Below are 22,121 nucleotides of genomic sequence, written 5' to 3'. Positions count from 1 at the left end.
CAGACAATACTGGAGCCATGAAGCTGAAAATTCACATGCATTTTCCTAGCAATGATAGCAATATATTCTAGGGGTTCAGTCCAATAAACATCCATTTTGAGAAAGCTATAATTCCTTCAAAAATCCTACCTCTACTACATCATAACAAATATTCTTGAAATTTGGTTAACATCACTCTAAAAATCACTATCCCCCATCCTAATCAGTTGTTAGGAATAACCTCATATTGTGCAAAATGTGCATGCGGGATATGCTTCACTTCTTTCTTTTGTGTGCTCACTTGAATTTTTTCAGGTATTTGAGCACACATATTTGTGTTAAAATTCTGTACTTAAGTATCTTAGTCTACCAACTGAAGACAACTATATACATTGTTCTTTAACAGTGTATAATTCTTATGAAACTTCTACCTCTATTTCATCTCTGCCATAAATCCCATATTTTAGCTTCAGTCACACTAACTAAACTTTTCAGATTTTCAACAGACGTCCGCTTCACTGTCAATTACACACACAACTAGTTGTTGCCAAGTAGCATCATAACCACCCAAGCCATGACGGAAACAATGGCAGCAACCTCACTTTTTTCCTGCGTGTGCTGAGTCAAAACCTATTGTGATAATAGTAACGATCTAGCACTTGGTAGTAAGTCACATTAATCTAAGATTATTCTAATAGTTTTCAAAATAATAACAGACAATAAGTACATATTAATAGCTGCTGGAGTGACGATCGTACGCACGTAAGTACAGCTGGTCCTTGGTGTTTGTGAGCTCAGAATGGAGTCTCCATCTACTCCCAGGTGCAAGAAGTGTGGTCATTTCATGATCACGAGAGATCCTCATGATAACTGCACTAAGTGCAGAGGCACTTCCTGCAATGAAGACAAGAGCTAGAGAAGTGCGCCAACACATCTAAAAAGACCTTCACTAAGATAGCCAAGGCATTGACCAAGGCTAAGAGGCGCGAGGCCGCCAAGAAAAAGGTGGAAAACATCACAGTCAAGAAATCGGCTTCCACCCCAGCTTTTTCCACTCCAGTTGATCAACCATCTCCTGCACTCTCTATGAATGGTCTCCTGGTGTTGTAAAATTGGAATAGCGAGGAACATGTACCACACAAAAGAGTTTTGTGCACAACACTGACAAAACTACAAGGTCTCTATACTTCCAGAACAGTTCTTAGGAAACTAAGGTATCAAACAATCATATCACAATGCCTTTTGTTAAATAAATATGGTTTTGAGTGAGCATAATACCAGCTAGTATTCAAACAGGGCTAAATACTAGTGAAGACAAGTACATCCTGATTAAGAACCTAATGACCCCTGCGGGTTGACAGTAAAGAACACAAATTATTTCGGAAGCCAGCATAAATTGGTGAAAGACATTGGGCTGACTTTAGAATTAGATTTAGGTAATATGGTAATAAAACATAATCATGGAATTAAGATAAACTGGCATTTAGTCAAATATTTTGTTAAATAAAAGTTATGTGCATATTTTCCTCCCATTATTTCCATGATTGTACTGAAGAAATAATTAAGATCCTGAATGGTTTTTCATATATTGAGCAATGGTAAATGGACCCCACAAAGGTATCTATGATATCGATACAGACTGTGTTAAATATGCAGTTTGCAATTTCCTTCCTTCAGTCTGTGATATCTTTAATAGATATACAGATAATAAATCAGAATACCGAAAAAGTACCAGGTGTTTTGACTTGTTTGCTCGCCAGTCAATACCGCGTGTGCTTCCAACTCAGGAATTCTTTCAGCCTCACAACAGCCATGGACCTCCATTCAGAACAGGCCATTGGATACTTTGGACAAGACACTGATCAAATTTCACATCTGGTTTGCAGCATTACCTGCTCTGTCAACAGGTCATGGATGGTGTCAGGAAGTCAGCTACAACAACTTTGTCGGCTGTCTCCTGTGCACCTGTTTTCTGTCTGTGCCTGGATATCACCCATGTCTTCTTTGATAGGAATAATGCAGACAAAGTACACCTGGGTAAACTGGTTTTCTTTTCATTGTCAAAACCAAAATCCTGTTTGAAGGTCAAAGGTTATAATTTCTTTTATCTTTGGACACAAGGATGAATAAGAACTGTCCCTATGCTCTATCAGGACATAAAAGGAATACCTGAAGATGACATATCCTTTCTTTTGAAGGGAGTGCAAAGACTTTACCAGCAAGACGAAGATTTCCAAAACACCCTATCCTTCTGTCTGAGGATAATGGAAGCTGATCAGCATGTGACATTGGAGCCTCCATGAGAGAACAATCCATATGAGATCAGGGCACTGGCAGCTTCACTGGAGTTGCACACCGACAGCTCTATCAAGGGCTGTGTTTCCACTTTCGCCAACTATTGCTTCCAAGATGTGTTGGTAGAAGATATTGATGATCTTTATCAACTGTGTCCTATTCATCAACCCCAGAAAATGTCAATAACATCTCCTCAAGCCACAATAATTTACTTGTAATCTACAGAGACACCACAGGATATGACTTTTATCTGAGAGAAAAAGCTTAGATAATGGTAAAGAAATATGTGCTGTGCGTTCTGACATCAGTAAAGCATTTATTGAGGTTAGGCTCAAAATCATATTACTTTATCCGACGTAATAAGCGCCCCGCTCTAATAAGCGCCCACAGCGGTATTTGCTAATATATTGGCTAGTGAACAATCCCAATTAGCACCCCTTCCGATTGATCAATGTTCACAAGACTTATTTATTTGCGTACAATACGCACTCGTGTGTTATATGCACCCTTAATTATGGGCAATTAAATTCTAGAAAAATATATCTCACGTACATAAACATTTCAGGCTGTCAGCATAAACCACCAAAAATTTATCTTTTAACTCTGTTTTTTTCACCAAAGTAATATTCTAATAAGATCCCCCTTTTTCTAATTATGTGAGCGCCCTGGGCGCTTATTACGTCGAATATGGTACATCAACTCATGTCATGCACAATTAAATGGTCAATTATTATCCCCCCGGTTTGAAAAAGGGGGGATAAAGTGATCAGCATATATATCCGTCTGTCCGCCGTCTGTTTTCTGTTACCGGATCAGAAGTAAAAAAAACGTTAAATATTTCTTGTTGAAACTTGCTATATAAATCAGTCTAGTGGTGAACTGGTGCCTTTTGATGATTTGGGATTATTTTTTTTTTTCCTTTTTTTTTTTTCCTTGACAAGTTGGACTTCTACTGAAAATAAGGGTAGAGCTCATTTCTGGAGCAGAACTCCAGAACTTTTGAATATTTCTTGTTGAAACATGCAATATACATCAGTTTATGGGGAACTGGCGCCTTTTGATGATTTGGTATTTATATTTAAAAAAAAAAAGCATTTTCCATGAGTACATGTTTGACTTGTACTGAAAATGAGGGTAGTGATCAAAAACTGCTGAATGTTTCTAGATGAAACTTGCTTTACAGATCAGTCTGATGGTGAACTTGGTCCTTTTGATGTTTCAGAATTTTTATTTATTTATTCTTTTCATGGTTTCATGATGACAAGTTGGACTTTACTGAAAATTAGTGTAATGCTGGTATCTGGAGCAGAATTCCCAAACCGACGAATGTTTCTAGATGAAACTTGCTATGTCAGATCAGTATAGTGGTGAACGTTTAATGAATGGGGATTTTGAAAACTGCATTTTTGAATTGCACCAAACTGGGGGATATGTCATCTTATGATGTCTATTGATCTTATTATAATGGTTTGAAACTTATTTTTTAACAGAAGTCAAACTTTTATAGACAGCATGCCACACGGCTGAGAGTTAGGGGCCCATATCTATTCAGTTATATTTATAAATGATATATGTGACAATGCTTTCAGTTAACAGTCACAATTTTTATAATGTTAGATTTTCCATTTCAGAAATAACACTCAAAATACTAATAACTAGTGAGTAACTCTTCAAATGATAAATATTTAGGGCTAAACTGGGATTTAAGTTTTCTTACTGTATGTAGGTAGAGGTAGTAATACCTGTAAGGACTGAGCTGGAATAGAATATCTCAAAGGAAATGTGATCATGCAAACATAGATGCAAGAAGAATTGTTAGATGTACTTCAAAAACTGAACAAAAAAAGTTAGGGATCATGAATATCTGGGGGATAGTTTTATAAAATTGTGTCCTCAGTCGACAAAGAAATATTCCGAAATATTCTTATCCCTAAATTTATTTATTTATTTAGTGTCTGTTGCAAACATTGATCAAATGTAATAAGGAAGTGATATGATTTACTTTATTTGTTGTGTACATTGATAAATGTATAAGGAAGCGTTATGTTACAGTAACCTCATGTTACCAACCTCCTCACAAAGCTTATCCCAGTTGCTCCATGAGCCTGATACTTGCCCTTTTGTTATAAGATTTGCTCTTACCAACATTTGGCACTGAGAGCGAAGGCAAAGTCAGTTTGAATTTCATTAAGAAGATATTTTAATGTCCAGATTTAGCATGTCAAAGTTGAAAGATTGTGAAATAAGACTAACTGTGCTCCAACTTCTATTTCAGATTGAAGTTTCAAAGTTGGAAAAATGGATTGTAAAGAGGCAACATCTGATGCTAATGGTGAAAAATACACTACCTGTACTGTCCAACAGCCCGGTGAAGTTATTCGCCCAGTGGTCTCCAAGGGAATGGTTGAAGACATTATCCACAAAATGTATGGGCTTACAGTCACAGAAGTAAAAGAACTTGATAGTTATGATGATAGGAACTACTTCGTGAGAGTTGAGGAACAGCATTCTAATCCATTCATTCAAGAACTTCACCCAGAGGGTTACCTCCTAAAAGTAATTAACAGCAAAGACTCCATGAATTCTCAAGGCCTTGGTATGTTGGAAATTGTTCAAATAATTAGTTCAAGACTTTTGAAAATAATTGGTTTGAATGAGTCTGTCACAAATTTGACAGGCCACACACAAGACACTGTGTGTGTTTGTTTTCAAATTCAATTTAGCTCTGTCAAGTCTATAGTATCCTTGATTATCCAGTGTGACTCATTCATCACCACCGCTTGCTTCACTATCACCATGATACTTTTTCACAAATTTTGTGCAGAATTTCTCTCAACCATGAACTCAACATCAAATCAAAATAACTCTTCTGAACAAGAGTTTGTCATTGATATAGATTCAAACTACAACGGAATGTCCAATATATATATTCAAGTAAAGGAGTTTAATGAAAATCAGAATAGTGACATAAATGAGCTTTCAGGTCAATCTCATTACAATCAGATCTTAGTTCTCGCTGCCGCTAAACAAAGATCTGAGGACATCCCATTACGGGCCACGTCAGGAGGACCTTTCGAGAATTTTGACCGACAACTCAAACAACTAACAAGAAGTCGACATCAGCCAATTAGAAAGCAGCTTTCACAATTTTTATGGCACTCTTTTCACTCTGGCGACTTCCATATCAGACTATGCTTGAAAAATATGTTGACACAGTTCTCGAATAAATTGTGAAACAGAACAAACGAACATTCCGGAATATCTAATATATGGTTGCGATTGTATGGCAGTGCTTTCAACGTACTGTGCATCGCCTGCTTTGTTCAAATGTTTATCCCACGGAAGCGTGAGACAGACGATAATTTTGACGGAATCAGTCGTACGGGCCATAACTGTCGTTCGGAATACCCCATGTTAACGTTTTCGAGGTTGCAAGATTAGAAAACACATTCCGACTGTCACTTTCATGATCAAAGGTCATTCTGACGTGACCCGTAATGGGATGTCCTCAGATCTTTGTTTAGCGGTAGCGAGATCTAAGATCTGATTGTAATGAGATTGCTTTCAGGTGGAACAGATATTTGTTAACTGGACTCAAAATGAAGCAGTATATTGGCACTAGATGGAAAAATGCACAATATTATTAAAAAATATCCCGATATTTTCAAACAAACAGAGGTTAAGTTAACATAAAATTTGTAAATTTTCTTGATCTTACCTGAATTATGCTATTGAAAGTTGAATACAACTTTCATGATAGGAGTCTGATTAAATTGTTAAATTTTTGTGGAAATTTAATTCACGTTTTGTTATCGGCAAACAACAGAACAATGTTTAATTACTGACCATTTCTGTAAATGTATTGTGCAAACATTAGACTGAATAAAAACTTAATTTTCGAGGTCATCATGTTAATTCATGTGTTTGTTTGTGCAACAGCTACATTCTTGTCAGCACTCCCATTCCAGTCAGTATAAATATATCTTAGATCTGTATTACATCGGCAGTTTTAGCTATTTATATTCCCTTGTCAATACTTACTACCATTTATTCAATTCTGCAGGTTCCCCGATGTTTTTGTGCCATTTTTTACTTCAAGTATTCATCTCTTGAGCATCCGATTAGTTTGCCAATGCTATTTTTAGTCTGTCGGAAGTGTACATACACGGTCTGTGTTTTTTCATGTATATTAAAAGCAGGTCACACGGCCACTTCCTTCCTCTGTTTATCTTATGACTGTATTTTAACTCCCACCTTCCCTTCCCTTGAATAAGGGCTGAGTGTGTTGCTTAGGGGAATTTATAGTCCTTTCCATATCAGTATAAAGGGAATGGACTATAGGTCCCCCCCTTCCCCTTCCTGAGTAGTGGTAGGACACCACAGCTGGGATGGTCCGGGTCAACAACCCCCGGGACTTACACATACCAAGGATAATCCTGGGTTCATGATCCAGGACAAAACAACATATCCCACGAGACTGGGTCGATGCTTTGGGTCCTACTACTGCTTCATGGTTCACGACCTCTGCACGGTCCATGACTGCTGCATCATTATGCAACAGAGTCAGTCCCCAAACACCAGTATATTTCCTTTAATAAATATTTACTTACTTGTATTACCGTGTTATGTAGTTGCGGCTCAAAATGTTAATCTAATGTGTCAAGTTATAAAATTTGCATGATACAATGAACAACATATAAATATTCACCAGTCCTAATTTCAAGTTTTTTCTCGTTGAATAATTTCAATATACAAACATTAAGATCCCATCTCGTAATGCTAGCAGAGACCTCAGTCATCTTCCCGAGACAAGAGAGTTAACTGACTATAAAAGTCCAGTTTCCACCCTTGCCGAACTAGGCTGGTATTATGGAGTTACATGAATTCCAGCCAAGTTTGGCAAGCATGGAAACTGGACTTTCAAAGTCTGAGTTAACTCCTTTGCCTCAGGAAGATGGACCTCAGCATCAGTTATTGCTATTTTAACATAAACAAAGTTTACACTTCTTTCATTTAACCTTCGCGAAAGTTGACGATCTTCTTTATCGAAGGGGGCGGTCGGGTTGCCTAGTGGTTAAAGCGTTCGCTCATCACGCCGAAGACCCGGGTTCGATTCCCGACATGGGCACATTGTGTGAAGCCCATTTCTGGTGTCCCCCGCCGTGATATTGCTGGAATATTGCTAATAGCGGCGCAAAACCATACTCACTCACTCACTCTTTATCGAGGAGTGTTTCATTTGTCATTTTTAGTATAACATAATGAGAGAAAACAAAATAAAGACCACAAAATCTGACAGCAATGTTTCAGAAAGCGCAAAGGTCACTGTATGTGATGTCACAGTCAGGGTATGTCTCTTTGTAATCCAACAGTAAATTTGGAATATTTGGTCAATCACACCTAGAATGAACACAATTCCCCACATAGTAGTATCAGTAACCATCACTCATATGAAATAACAATGTTACTTTGAAGATACATTGGGCATATTATTATCAAACCTTGCATGCTACTGTGCCCTGGAAACAATAGTATATGTCAACATGCCACCTGCAAGTTTCTCAATATCTTTTATTTGAAGTTTTGTTGATATAAGGATATTATGTTACGTTCAATAGGAACATATTATACATATAAATGCGGGGTATGCTGACGATTTGTTTGTTCCACAATCAGAATTATGTCCTACACAATAGATGTCTTTTGATATATTGTCTATCAGCAATTATCAGCCTCCACAACAAGTGCGCGAAACCGGGCATAACAAAAAGGGTTTCAGGATAAGATGCATGCTTTGCGGAGTATGATATTAACCCTTAGACCCCTGTGCCCCTTGCTAAGCTGTTTCGTGAATCAGATGTTAACAGTATCGGAAATCCCGTTTAGGGTTCGCTTATTTCAGCTTCATTAGGGTACTGAGATATTTCCATTTATAGTTATCGATAAAAGTTTTAAGTTTCCTATAACCATGTTCCCCAGTTTATCAACTGATTTGATCTTAGGTTTTTATTACAATGTAGGCATCAGTGGGTTTTCTTAAAAAATCTGCGTGCCCCAAAGGTTTGTTTATGTTTTTCAACCAACTTGAAGTTCTAAAAATTGTGAAATAATCGGCAGGTTGTCTTTGTAGTTATTCAAGGAGTACACTGTTATCAATAAATGAAATCTTTTAAAAATTAAACGCTGAATTATAGATCAATTCTGAAGGAACCAATGTACTTTACATTCCTGTCCAAGCAACTTTGCAGCAATGTTTAATTGACTGAATGATGATACTGTGTGTTGCCACTTCTTTGAATGCAAATCTCCGTGCTAAATATACAGTTAAATGTTAATGATAAATTCTCTCCAAATCCAGGTTTTGACTTGATTTCTCCTCCTTCTCCCCCTTAACACAACAAAATACACTACTACAACATATTGGGATACTGTACGGTGCACTGACTGACCTCAGTGTATTCTTCAACACATATCCACATTATCATCAACATCATCCGCATCACGAACATCAACAGCATCACAACCATCAACCCACTGTAATTTACATGAATATACCAGCGCATACTCACCAGAGTATATTCCAAATACATACTCACACAACTGGAGTGTTCGAGATTTAAACTATGGATACCGATCCATATCACAACGTATTATTATGGCTCGCCAACACAACTTGCAAACAACGCATAACATCCTGATCATCATATGCTGTCCTTAATAGTCATCTTTGGCACTCTCACTCCTAGAGCGACCATGTCTTTTAAACATTCTATCAGGAATGCCTCTGTTGGCTGCCACTGTGGCTCCACCTGACCTCACACCATTTTATATCAGGTACGAGGCTTAAAGACTTCAATCAATTACTCCCTCAACTGAGTATAAGACATCGGTTTGTTTTTCAGCTCTAAATATATAGCAGTCACTGGTCTTGGTCAGATTTCTGAAAAGATAAGTTTCAGAATTAGTTTCTTCCTTTAATCGACATTTTTCCAAGAAACATTCGATACACTTCACAGGACACCTCTTTGTCCCAGTTCTACCAATAATTAACCAAGCTCCATCTCTGTATACATCGGTTTTGGACCTTTCTATAAATACAGTCATGTGAGAATTAAAAGAAAACAAATCACCATGCTTATTATTAAGCAACTCAGCAGACCGCATAAAACCTGCGAATGCAAGCAAACACATAGACACAGTTCTCAAATTATATACATTTTTGGTTTTGCATTTTGCAGTCAAACATTCTTTCAAGTACTTCAACTGTAATAGGCTCTTTCTTCTTAACGGGTTTGACTAACTTCTGTTTGGCTGCCTCCAACAAATTTATCACCAATGTGTTGCTTGGGACATATGCATCTTTGTAAGTAGGCAGTAAACTACTTCCTTCACCTGTGAAACAAACTCTCTCCCAGGGCACATCTTTGGCCAAAAAGTAGCTGAATACCAAACAGGAACTATCAACGTAGCCCTTCCATGACACATGCTTAAAGGGGCACTGATCTAAAGCAATTCCCCGGGACTGGTTGTTGCCTTTGTTATTGTTTTTTTCCCGTGAGCACCCGGATGATATAGCAGAAACCAAGACTAGTTTGCGACCTGTGCTGCGCAATTCGTAAGTGCATTTGTCACATTGATTGATAGTATAAGGGCGTATGGTCACATCTATCACTCACTTTTGACATATCCACTGTGCAAGATAACAGTGATTAATCAATGTATTTTCTGTTAATCCTTTGATGACTAGGAACGATCCGTTGATTTACAAAAAAGTAAATCAACTGATCATTCATCTCTTGCTGGGATGCCATGTGCATATTACCCGGTACATAACACACATTTCACCTCACTTGAAACCTGGATTTAGATTGAATAATTACCCCAGACACAATGAATGCCAAATGGGAACCTTTGTCGGGTATTCTGAGCGGTGCTACCACTAATTATACCTGTAGTACATTCATTAACTGACCATCAAGTGAATGACAACAAATACACACAAGTGTAGGGTTATACCAGAAAACATGGCTGACAACAAGGGAGTAGTAATCGTATTATCGACGCAATCCGGAATCCAAAAATGCTTTCACTGCATGGACACTCTTTTATTATTAAACTATAACAATCATATAACTATTTCCAAATGACGACATCAGATGAGCTTCTTTTTGTCTGTTTGTTTAGGCTGAGGAAATTAATTAACATGCGCCCTTTGTCGAAATCTTTATAGATCACGATTAACCAATCAGTGTTCAAAAATGAGTTAAACAAATATTGCCTCCAAGTTTATTCAGTTGTCCTTGCAGACGGTAGCAGTCTCTTGTCAGGGAGAAAATTCTGCAGACCCTTGTCCGCTGCCTTTAATTCCCTCTGTGTAGAATTCAACGCAGCTTCTTCCACTGACCACTGCCCATCAGACTGCTCCTCACCAAACTATGCACAATACCCTCCTGATCTCCTCTTAGTTTCTACTTGTAGTACCTCTATTGAAGTACCTGTTGCTGCACTTGTGGCCAGCATTAGGGCTTTGTATTTTATTCTGTTGAAGCAGCTCAAGATAGTTTTTGATGCTGAGTGAAAGGCCTCACAACCATAGTCAACTTTTGATCTGAAAAGTGATTTGAAGAGGTCCAGCTGAGTGTCCCTTGAGGTGCCCCAAGATGTGCCTGAAATTGCCCGTAATACGTTCAGATTTTTTTTACATCTGTTTTCGACATATTCTATGTTTGCTCCAAGTGAAGTGTTGATCTAGGATCATCCCAAGAAATGTTGCAGAATTTTTTCATCCGATTGGTTTGCCTTTTTTGGAGAGAATTAAGGGGTATCATAGCATCTTTCCCCCTGTGATTGAATAGAACTCCCACAGTTTTTTAACTTGAAAGGGTGAACCCCCATTTATATTGCACCATTGATCTATTCCGTCCAAGACTGACTGGAGTTTTTTTCAGATTTGTGAAATATCTCTGTGCTTTACTCATATTGCTCCATCATCAGCAAATTTTGAATTTTGGGTAGGAGAGTTGATAAAATCAAATACATGTAGATGACTGATCATGATTTTAAACAGAGTTGGGCTTACAATGCTGCCTTGTGGCATGCCCTTGTCCAGTGACATAGTATCAGATTGCTTGTTCCCTATTTTAACTGACAGCAACCTGTCTTGCAGGAAGCTAGCTGTCTATGAAATTTGCCATGAATCCTTTTACTCCATTTTGTGCTAGTTTTGTGAGGAGTGCGTCATGCCATACCATGTCGAAGGCTTTGCTGAAGTCCAGAAATACGGTGGCTAGGTATTGTCTGTTTAACTGAGCTTTTTTTATTTCATTTTCCCGTCTTAGTATATGATCTAGGCATGAGTGACCCTTCCTGAAGCCGCTTTGATCAGGTTTGATGTGGTTGCCAGTTTCAAGGTGATGCATGAGTCTTTTTGTAACCATGGCTTCCATTGCTTTGCACATGTTTGAAGTGAATGAGATTGGTCAACCAGAAGATCTGCCATGACCCCTTTTTAGAATCGTCAATGAGTTGTCTTACTTTTGTCCTGGCTTTTGAAGGCTGATTTATCCCTTTTTGACCTATTGAGGCTTTCTTTCTCACTCTCCTAGCTTTTGCTATTTCCCTGTTCCACCATAGTACCGGAGTTTTGCTAGTTTTGTGGGTTTTTTTTTTTAAGGGAATTGCTTTTTCAGCTGTAGGAATAATTGCTGAAGTGAGATTTTGGCAAAAAAGATCAGGATTATCTGAGGCAATTTCTGAGGATTTGAATGATATTCATTCCTTCCTGAATTTAGGCCAATCAGCCTTTGCATAGTCCCATGTGTGCTGAATATTGGGCTGTTTCTATAATTGTGGTGGGCTACCTATGTCGGTGAATATAGGAAGGTGATCGCTCCCCAAAGTGTCATCAAGGACTTGCTATTGGCAATGTGAGGCGAGGTTGTTGGTGACAATTGTGAGGTCGCTTGAACTCCACATGTTGTGGACATGGTCATAACATGTGGGAGTGCCGTTGTTTAAAATTATGAGATTGTGGTCTTCAACCCATTTCTCTACAATTTTGCCATATTTGCATGAATCATTCCATAAAGGATTGTGGGCATTAAAGTCACCAAGGATTATCCCATTTTTGCCTACTATTTGAGCTAGTTTTGTTAGCTGTTCTGTGTTTGTTTCATGGGTAAGCCTGTGGTATGCTTTAGCTATGCATAATTCATTGCCATTTGCCAGTTTTAAGGAGATTACTTGGGTTTAAGGGTTCCAACATTTTATTTGATATTTTTGAAAGTACAGTTGTCGAGGACAAGGATGATTAGTCCTCCTCCCTTGTTGCCAGGCATAAGTCTTTTTCTGCCTTTTTTATGATAATGGAGCTTCAAGATGAGTTCAACTGAAAATTGCAGATGTTCACACGACAGTGAATATCATCAACTCCGAGCTTTGGGAAAAACTTCAAGCTACCGGGTGTGAATTGTAACATTCAGACAAAAGGATATTCTCATATGCATCAGACTCTCCTCTCAATGTGCAAGGGAAAATTAAGACTGTTGTCTCATGTGGTGGTAGGTCTGTTGGTACTGAGTTTGTTGTTGTGCCAGGTAGGGATATTTTGTTACTTGGTAGGGAAACTTCCATGCAGTTTGGCATTTTGAGAATAGGTGTAAATGCTGTTTCATCAGAGTATGATTGCATTAGACAGGAATTTCATGGATGTTTTCAGGGCCTAGGTCAGTTGAAAGATTATGAGTTGAATTTGCATTTTGATCCAGATGTCAAACCAGTAGCTCAGTCTATGAGAAGGTTACCATTTCATATGAGAAAGCAGGTAGAGGAGAAACTTGTAGATTTTAAACAGGCAGATGTTATTGAAAGGGTGTCAGGTCTCACCCCTTGGGTTCCACCTTTAGTAGTTCCCAAAGGTGAGAATGTGTTTTGCATGTGTTTAGACATGAGGATGGCAAATAGGGCAATTATTAGAGACAGGCATGCTATTCCTACTGTTGATGAGATCATTTCAGACATGAATGGTTCCAATGTTTTCAACAAGGTTGACCTAAATGGGGTTCATCAGTTAGAAGAAGCTCCAGAATCTGGAGTTATCACAACTTTCTCATCTCATGTTGGCTTGTTTAGATACAAGAGGCTATTGTTTTGGGTCGAACTCTGCCTCAGAGATCTATCAGCATGTTATCAGTGAGACATTGCAGGGATGTGAGGGTGTGACATTATCATTCATGGGAAAGGGAAACAGGAGCATAATAGGAGGCTTAGAGCAGTTTTCCAGAGATTGAAAGAGGCAGGTCTTACTTTGAATGCTAAGAAATGCAAGTTTGACATGAAGAAGTTAGTTTTCATGGGCCATGGGTTCTCAGAAGAAGGTATACAGACAGAAGAGACAAAGATTCAGGTAGTTGTAGATGCTAAAAGGGCACAAAGTGCATCTGAGGTGAGAAGTTTTCTAGGACTAGTTAACTTCTGTGGAAGGTTTATTCCTAATTTGGCTGCTATTTCAGAACCTCTTAGAAAGTTGGCTCGTAAGAGCAATCAGTGGACATGGGGCAAAGAGCAGGAGAATTCTTCTGTCAGGTTGAAAAGTGAACCTGCTAGTGCACATGTTATATGGCATATTTCAGTACATCCGCCACGACTAGGATTATTGTAATTGTTGATGCAAGTCCGGTTGGATAAGGGGCTATACTCACTCAGGAGCAGGGTGATGGTAGATTTAGGCCAGTGATCTAGCAGGACTCTTTCTGATACAGAGCAGTATTATTGTCAGACAGAGAAGGAAACTTTAGCAGTAGTTTGGGGTTGTGAAAGGTTAAAGTTGTATCTATGGGTCTAAGGTTCAGCTCATTACTGACCACAAACCACTACAGATTATCTAGTCACCAAAATCCAAGCACCAGCCAAAATAGAAAGATTTGTGCTGCAGCTACAACCATATGAATTCAACATGATCTATCAATCAGGGCCAACAAATGCAGCTGAAGCACTTTCAACACTCACCTAGACAATTAGAGAATAGAAGATAAATGTGGCTATCACAATAGAAGAACTTCAGAAAGAGACAGTGAACTTGTGAAACTAAGAAATATTCTAAAAAATACAGGACAGTGATGTTCAGGAATATATCAGAAGTACATATCAGAACTGTCAGAACTGTATTGAAAGGCTGTAGAATGGTGGTACCAAATGACATAAGAAATAGAATACTGAAGATTGCACATGAAACACATCCAGGGATCATCAGAACCAAACAGATTCTCAGAGAGAAGATGTGTTAAACCCATTAGACCAGAATCAGTGAAAACAACAGAACTTCCAAGTCAGCCATGGCAAGAACTTGCAACTGACCTTTGTGGACCTTTTCCTACAAGGGTGAATTTGTTAGTGGTGATTGACTTATTCAAGATGGCCAGAAGCTGCATTACTGAGAAGTACAACAAGTCAAAGTGTTATTAGAGCTCCTGAGAAGATATTCTCCAGACATGGTTTACAGAAAGTTATCATAGCGCTAAGGTTATCAATAACTTCCATATACCTAGGCGTACAAGCGTTGTGGCACTACGATTGCCTTGTGGAATGGGGTCCTGCACAACAAAGTTTACAATTACGTCACAATGGTGATCTCTTCACAGGCAAGTAATAAAACTGCAAACATGAACAAGAAATACTGGAAAAAAGAACTTCCCAAGTTTTTACTTGCATATAGAAGTATTAGAACAACGCCTCATGCCACAACAAAGAAGACTCCTGCAGAAATGTTAATGAACAGAAGATTTAAGACTAAAATTCCAGATTTTAACATGTCAACTGAAGTAAAAGATAAAGAAGTAAGAGAAAGAGACAGTAAAATGACATTCACGTTGGTGATCAAGTGTTCCTAAAACAATTTAACAACCTACAAACAACATTTGACCCTACACCTTACACAGTTATCGAGGAGGTTGGTAGTGCGATTACAGTCAAAAACAACGAACAAATTATGAGAAGAAATTCATCAGTAATGAAGAAATTCATCACTGACACTCTAACACCAGTCAGTGCAAGTGAGATGTGTGATCAAGGGGAGGTAACTCCTGAAGTACCAGAGACTTATCATCAGGAACAGGCTCCAGTGAGAAGGTCAACAAGAGCAGTTGTGATTCCTGAGAAGTTCAAAGATTATAAACTGTATTAATTTAACTGTCAGGACACATAGCATCAATCATATATCTCAAAGACTTTAAAAGTGCTAGTATTTACTATTTAGTGTTTCCAAGCTTTGAAGAGATGAACTTTAATGAGTTCAGGTTTACAGTTAATGTGTTGACTGTTATGATTTCAGTGAAGTGAACACTGACAGTGAAGTGTCAATGCAGAGACTTCAATAATCATCAGCATAAAGTGAAATATAACCATTTTTCATGAACTCTAAAATCTATCCTTTCATCGAGGGTGATATCTGTTTTAGTGTTCTTATAATCATTTAGTATCTATAGAGATAACTACATGAGTGTTTGTCAGATACCATTGATCTTACAACGAGTTGTTTCTAAACGTTTCAAAGCTCGTTAGATACGCTTTGTAACAACGAGTTGTAAGATTAATGGTATCTGACAGGCACGAGTGCAGTAATCTGTTTCTTACACACCGTAAAATTGCAACTTTTTAGCATTGGATCGATGCATTTTGTCTATTCTCATGATCGCAGTAGCGCATTAATACATAACACCACAGTCATAAGTGACGTCATCCTATTTACTGCTTACTATCCATAAATAATGTGACCCTACACAAAAAGGTTTTCGACATATCTGTGGATTATCAAGGCGATGATGATAATGCAAACTAGAACACGCTGGATGCGTGATCTTAAAAGTTTACACCTCAAAGAAATTACCAATTACCACAATGTTTACATCCGTATGACATCACTACCGGTGACCGACTTTTACAAAGTGGCGTGTTCACCGACAACAGTACGCGGGATTTCCAGAGGAGGGTTTTCGTTGATTGAGGGATCGTATATACATAAATCTGCGTACTGTTATTGGTTTGTCATGTTTTCCAATGTAACTAAGAGAATTAGTCAGAAATGCAGAAAACTACCATCGTCGTTGTGCGTGATTTAGCGTCAGTCATGGCGTCACACAGGATGAAAACTTTTACGGTTTCTGTTGAATTGAGTTTTAACAACATCATTGTAATGTATATATTTGAAATTCCATAGTTAGTGCAACGGTACTTTTCCCATGAATATTCTCAAACACGTGATCGAGCCAATGTATGCAACAATTAGTTGAAAGTACCTCTAAAATGCTACACAGTTTAAAATCTGAAGTTTGCTTTGTTTACATTTCAGCAAGTACAGTATTCCGAGCACAGAGTTCGTTTCGCCACCTAATTTATTTCACATGATTTCATCTAGATAACTTGCATTGGTGACAAAGACCATTTGTCATTTCTTTCTAAAATGTATGAGGAATTCAGGGATGCATGTCTAGCAGTTGAGTTTGAAATGTACCTGATCGAATAGGCGTCTCATAAACGTCATTTTTAAACACAATCCAGTAAGGCAGAACGTACACTTCGGCGTTCGTGTATGCGTATTTTCCAAAACATTCTCAATGGTTCTAGGCTATCAGCGACATTTCAGAATTATCAATAATGATTTGATACCCGTCATTACTAATATGTTATTTTTCCACTTTAATTTTTCGAGTAAATATCCAATATTTAGATTTCTAAACACACAGTAAATAATGAATTGTGATTTTGCGAGATTTACGATGTACCTAAATTTCAGAAGTCACTTGCAGTAAATTTGCTTTGCCTAAAATGACAGTAAATGATAAATAGAAGGGGGAATTCAAAACTGTGCTGTGAATTAGTTTGCGTGATGTATTTTCAATTTTATTCGACTTCGAAGCGAGTGTTGAAGAAGGGGGACATATGTGTCGCTGTGGCATCTAGGGGGTTTACACTCTAAAAAACGATAACGCGTACGTTGACATAACAACAGTTAATGTAACTGATGATAATAACAAACAAACTCGCAGACGAGGACGAGTTTGTTTCTTCTTCTTCCTCTTCTTCTTCCTCTTCTTCTTCTTCTTCTTCTTCTTATTATTATTATTAATAACACAGTCCTGTGGTTCAATACAGACATAGGTGAATATTCGACTGAAGCACGAGCAACTTATGAATGACTTACACTCAAGAAAGTAATCCATCATCATCTGACCTCAGGTCATCACCATGGATTAGCCAATCACGGGCCTGGAATTTGATCTCACACAAATGTTTGATACCAGTTATCTCAAATGGGTGTCTCACCCACATTTGTGTAAGAAATACTTGATACTATTACAAGCCAGAATGTAATAGTGTTACTTTGAACAGGATGTTCTTCATGTTTGACTTTATTATAATTGAGTTTTTTGTGAATTCAGAAAATAATCCAATTGGATGGATGTTATTTCACTTTAGTAATCTACAGCTTAGACAGTTTATGAAAATAATTAAATCTGATTAGTGTATACAGTATTAATCCTTTCAGAAGAAAAGGAGGCATGTTTTGTCTGAGTCACATATCCACCGATGCTGGGAAAGATTAGTTTACGATGCCCAAAAAGGCTGAAAATTGGCACAATTGAGAGATACCTGACAGGGTGCCAGATAATCATCTGTGAGCATTGGCCATGTTTTTGACATCCGGAAGACCCCGTGGACACATCGTAAGAAAATAAATCTGAGTTATTATCTTGCGGTGACTGATGGTCCACACACCCTTCGGTGACACAATGGATCTGTGACACATCTTCCGGCAGCCTACCAGTGACCCTCCAGGCCAGACTGCGAGGGAATCGGACAAATTTTGCAGTGTATATGTGGTATGGTCATCGTGGGATAGCCGAAAGGTCATATGCCAGGAATCGGCCAATACTCGGAATGTCCCTCTCCGGTTACCGGACGATTAAGCCAAGTTGTAAGGTGACCAACCGGAGTCCGGGCAAGCATTGAGCAGGCGCAAAGCGGGTATCATTCATCGGACACCGGAAATATTTAGGTGCTTGTTCCGGAGTGTATATAATGGGCTGAATGGGATGAGCAGCATAGAATGTCTTCAGGACGCCTGTCCCTCCACACACACTGAGACTGGCCTGGCTCTGTATGCAGTACGCTAGAGCCCGAAGCTCCCTTTGCCTTTCCACTCTTTATCTCTGAAGTTTCAGACTCCACAAATTTACAAAATCAACTGAAATGTGATACAGTTCTTTAGACGGTGAACATGAACTATGATCGGCCGGGTACTGAGCCGGCTCCTTTTATAGTGAGGAGGAAATGGGCGGTGTTCATCCAAGCATCGTCCGGTGCCCATTCGATTTGGTTTACATCAGACGGGCGCTGTCCAGGTATCGGGATATTACTGGCCGATTCCCGCCAGATGACCGGTCAGTCACTGGGCGGTATAAGCTTTCCATTTTTTCCAAAATCCTTCGGACACTCTCCAACCACGGGCCGATCATCTTTGGTTTCATGACTACTGTACCGATGTGTCACTGATGCGAAACCCACCGATGCCCCCACATCGTCCAGCTAACGTTGTATATGTGACTGAGGCATTAATGTAAAGATCGCGTGACACTGTACCTCGGTCATCTGGAGACGTCACTGATGACGTCACATGTGAGCACATGCTTGTGGCTTTTGAGGGTAAACAATCTAGCTGGCAAGACGTGTGTTTTACGTTTATACAGTTTATGTAGTGTGTGCTTAAAATGCAGTGCTTCGATGCAGTCTAGTTGCTTTAGAAATTTCTAGGGGTGACTTTTGTGGTGTTGTGGGACAAACCCTATACAAATGCCATTATCTATATGAAATGACTAGACTCTGTTATTACCTGTTGTCTTTGCCTTTCATCATCTAGAAGAATGCTAGCTTCCTTATAATCACATATTTGGCTATTATCAGGACAAACTCTTTGAAGTGACGCAAATTTGGGTGTGATTGGAGAGTAGCTTCAATAAGAGCATCACTTGTAACTTTGGCATCAGAAGCGTGTAAAGAAGTGATAACAATTATTGGCTAAAATGGGAGGTAATCTTCTCCATACTCAATTGTTGCTGACCAGTGCTTGATTTGTTCCTCTGGTTGTACTGTGAGGATGGGTGTGTCTGTAACTGAGGGTAAATGGTCCTTGTTAGATGACATGTTGTTGGTATGCTTTGTGTTAATTTGGCTACCACCTGAGACTGTGTAGATTGTTTGTTCTGTATCAGGATTTGTCTGACAGTTGATGTTGACTTCATACTGGTGACGTGACAAAGCATCTGCATTACCATGGGACTTGCCACTCTTGTGAATGATATCAAAATTGTAGGTTGACAGTTCAAGTGACCATCTAACTAATCTGCCTGTAGCATTTTTGATTGATTTTATCCATTTCAATGCTAGATGATTCGTGAACACAGTAAATTTTAAATTAGCAAGATAAGGTCTGAATGTTCTATTAGCCTTAAGTAATGCTTAACCTTCTTTTTCTGGAATACTTTTTCTGTTCTGTTTCTGTTCTTTTCATTTCCCTGTAGAGCTCTGCCATCATATGCTATTGTAGGGTGGGCGATTTAACTGTACAGCCCAGACTTAGCCCCCAGTGACTATTTCCTGTTCCGGCAAATAAAATCTGCCCTACGTGGAAGACGCTTCCAGGATGATGAGGACATAAAGGCTGCCTAAGGGGCGTGGTTAGAGTGCCAATCTGTGGATTTCTATAAAAGTGGTATTAAAAGCTTGAAGGACAAATGGAATAAGTGTATTGAGGTGAATGGAGATTATATTGAAAAATGAAAGTGCAAAAGATATTCTGCGATTTGGTCTTATATTGAAGTTGCAAAACTTATTGAACGCCCCTCGTAGCTGTATTCATTACGTCCACATAAAGGTTTTCTGCTATGTCCTTATATTCTTCATTAGCGAATTCTCCACCATTGTCTGCTAGAAACTTCTTGGGTGTGCCTAATCTGCTCCCGACCCATAATCACAAAATTTGATCGATGACAACCTCTGGAGTTTTCTTCTTTATGATGGCAGCCAGACTAAATTGTGGCCATGTCTAGGAGGTGGACGAAGTAAACACCAGTCTTCCAAACTTTCAGATCCATTGCCACCATTTTGTTTAACTTTGTAGCAAGAGGGAGAGAAACAACTGATCTAGCTGGTGTCCTCTTGAATTTAAGACAAACACCATATTCCTGTGTTATGTCATCAACCAGTGCCTGATAAGTATCATACTTGATCCCAGCATCTTCCAAGCAGCATCAAGAGTCGTCTACTTGATGGATGCCCAAACTGTCTCTGCAATTTCAATATCTTTTTGTTTTTTTGTTGCTTTGACTGCTTACTGTGGGAATACAGGACGTTGAAGATTTGAGTCACTGGCATCATGGAATGTGATACAGTAGGGCCCTGAAAAATGTACACTGCAGATTGATTTCCTTCCCAAACATTAGAGCCCGATCATTTTCTAAATAGCTGGTTTTCAAGTAGAAGAGGAACATCACTTTGTACCACATCAGTTGTTATCGTACAGGTGTCACCACATATTTCTCATGGAAAAGTTATTTTTTTCTATAGATTTAAGAATTCTTCCTCCCCCAAATTTGAAGATGGAGATCACTTTTGTTTCTGTTCACTTCTCTTACTTTGCCATCATCAAGTGTATCTATATAGCATTTCACCTGCAACTGTAGAATTGCATGCACTGTCCCAGACTGCAGAGTTTAAGGATTCATTAACTAGAACCTGTAACTCCTCACCTTTATGGCCAGTAAACAACACAAATTTTTCTTGGAACTTGCTTTTTTCCATACTTTCAAATGAGTCCAGGCAGTCTTTGATGAAGTGATAAACTGACTCCCAAACCTTGCATCGAAGAGGACGTCCATAATGTCCAAACAGATTCTGTACTCACTGATTGTCATATGGTTCACTTCAGTGTCCATACTTTTTTTGTTGCTTGTGATGATGTGATATCTGCTAGAATGGTTGTCGTTTCCTCTGCCAAAGAAACCATGTCTACCCCTTCTATTTCAAGTAAAATTAGCAGTTTCCTCTTCCTCAGCATTGGTCGTGTTTGTTGCCACATATGTTGGTTCTGTCTTTATCTTAATACCATCGGGGCGGTCGGGTAGCCTAGTGGTTAAAGCGTTCGCTCGTCACGCCGAAGACCCGGGTTCGATTCCCGACATGGGTACAATGTGTGAAGCCCATTTCTGGTGTCCCCCGCCGCGATATTGCTGGAATATTGCTAAAAGCGGCGTAAAACCATACTCACTCACTCACTTAATACCATCATTCCCCTCAGATGGCGGAATTGCTTGCTTTCCAAAGATTTTCTTTAAGGACATGGTTGTCTGTTTAAACAAATTGTTGTGTGATATTTGTGGTTGACATGAGTGAGAACAAATGGTCTGTCTATTCAAGACAAGCATTTTCAAGTAATTTGAAAGCATGCATAGATTCTGGAAAGGTCATGTTAAATTTCTTTGTTTTAATGTATCAGTAACAAAAATGTCCATAGACTGATCTCTCGATCACTTGTACCTGTCAGACTCTGTGTAAACATCATATGCTTCTTAAAGTTCATCTTTCTTATAAATACCATCCATAAAAGTTATCAGTGTGTTGACCCCTTCCTTTTTGTTATCCCCCAGCATATAATGTGGGGAGATATAGTTGACGCCTCGTGTCTGTCTGTCTGTAATCATTTCGTTTCCGGAGGATAACTCTAAAAACGTTCAATATTTTTCAACAAAACTTTGCAGATATAACAAACAGATCCTGAAGTGGTGCCTTTTGTTATT

At 38.7% G+C, this 22,121-nt stretch overlaps 1 protein-coding gene across 5 annotated transcripts in view; it reads left to right on the top strand.

Moving 5' to 3' along the window:
* The window catches only part of LOC124113357 (hydroxylysine kinase-like), a 165,605-nt gene that overhangs the window by 37,425 nt on the left and 106,059 nt on the right, over nucleotides 1-22,121 (top strand). For all 5 annotated transcript variants that reach the window (XR_006857766.2, XM_046473647.2, XM_046473651.2 and 2 more), the window contains exon 2: nucleotides 4,550-4,870. Coding sequence is in view for 4 of the 5 variants with exons in the window: in XM_046473647.2 (XP_046329603.2) it covers nucleotides 4,573-4,870 (298 nt within the window). In the remaining variant the exon portion in view is untranslated. The remainder of the gene's footprint in view (nucleotides 1-4,549; nucleotides 4,871-22,121) is intronic.

The sequence above is a fragment of the Haliotis rufescens genome, unplaced genomic scaffold (genome assembly GCF_023055435.1).
Source record: "Haliotis rufescens isolate VD_foot unplaced genomic scaffold, xgHalRufe1.0.p SCAF_12, whole genome shotgun sequence".
NCBI classification, from domain to species: Eukaryota; Metazoa; Mollusca; class Gastropoda; order Lepetellida; family Haliotidae; genus Haliotis; species Haliotis rufescens.
Note: the sequence above shows the minus strand (reverse complement) of the source record. Positions and strands in the feature narration are given on the sequence as shown.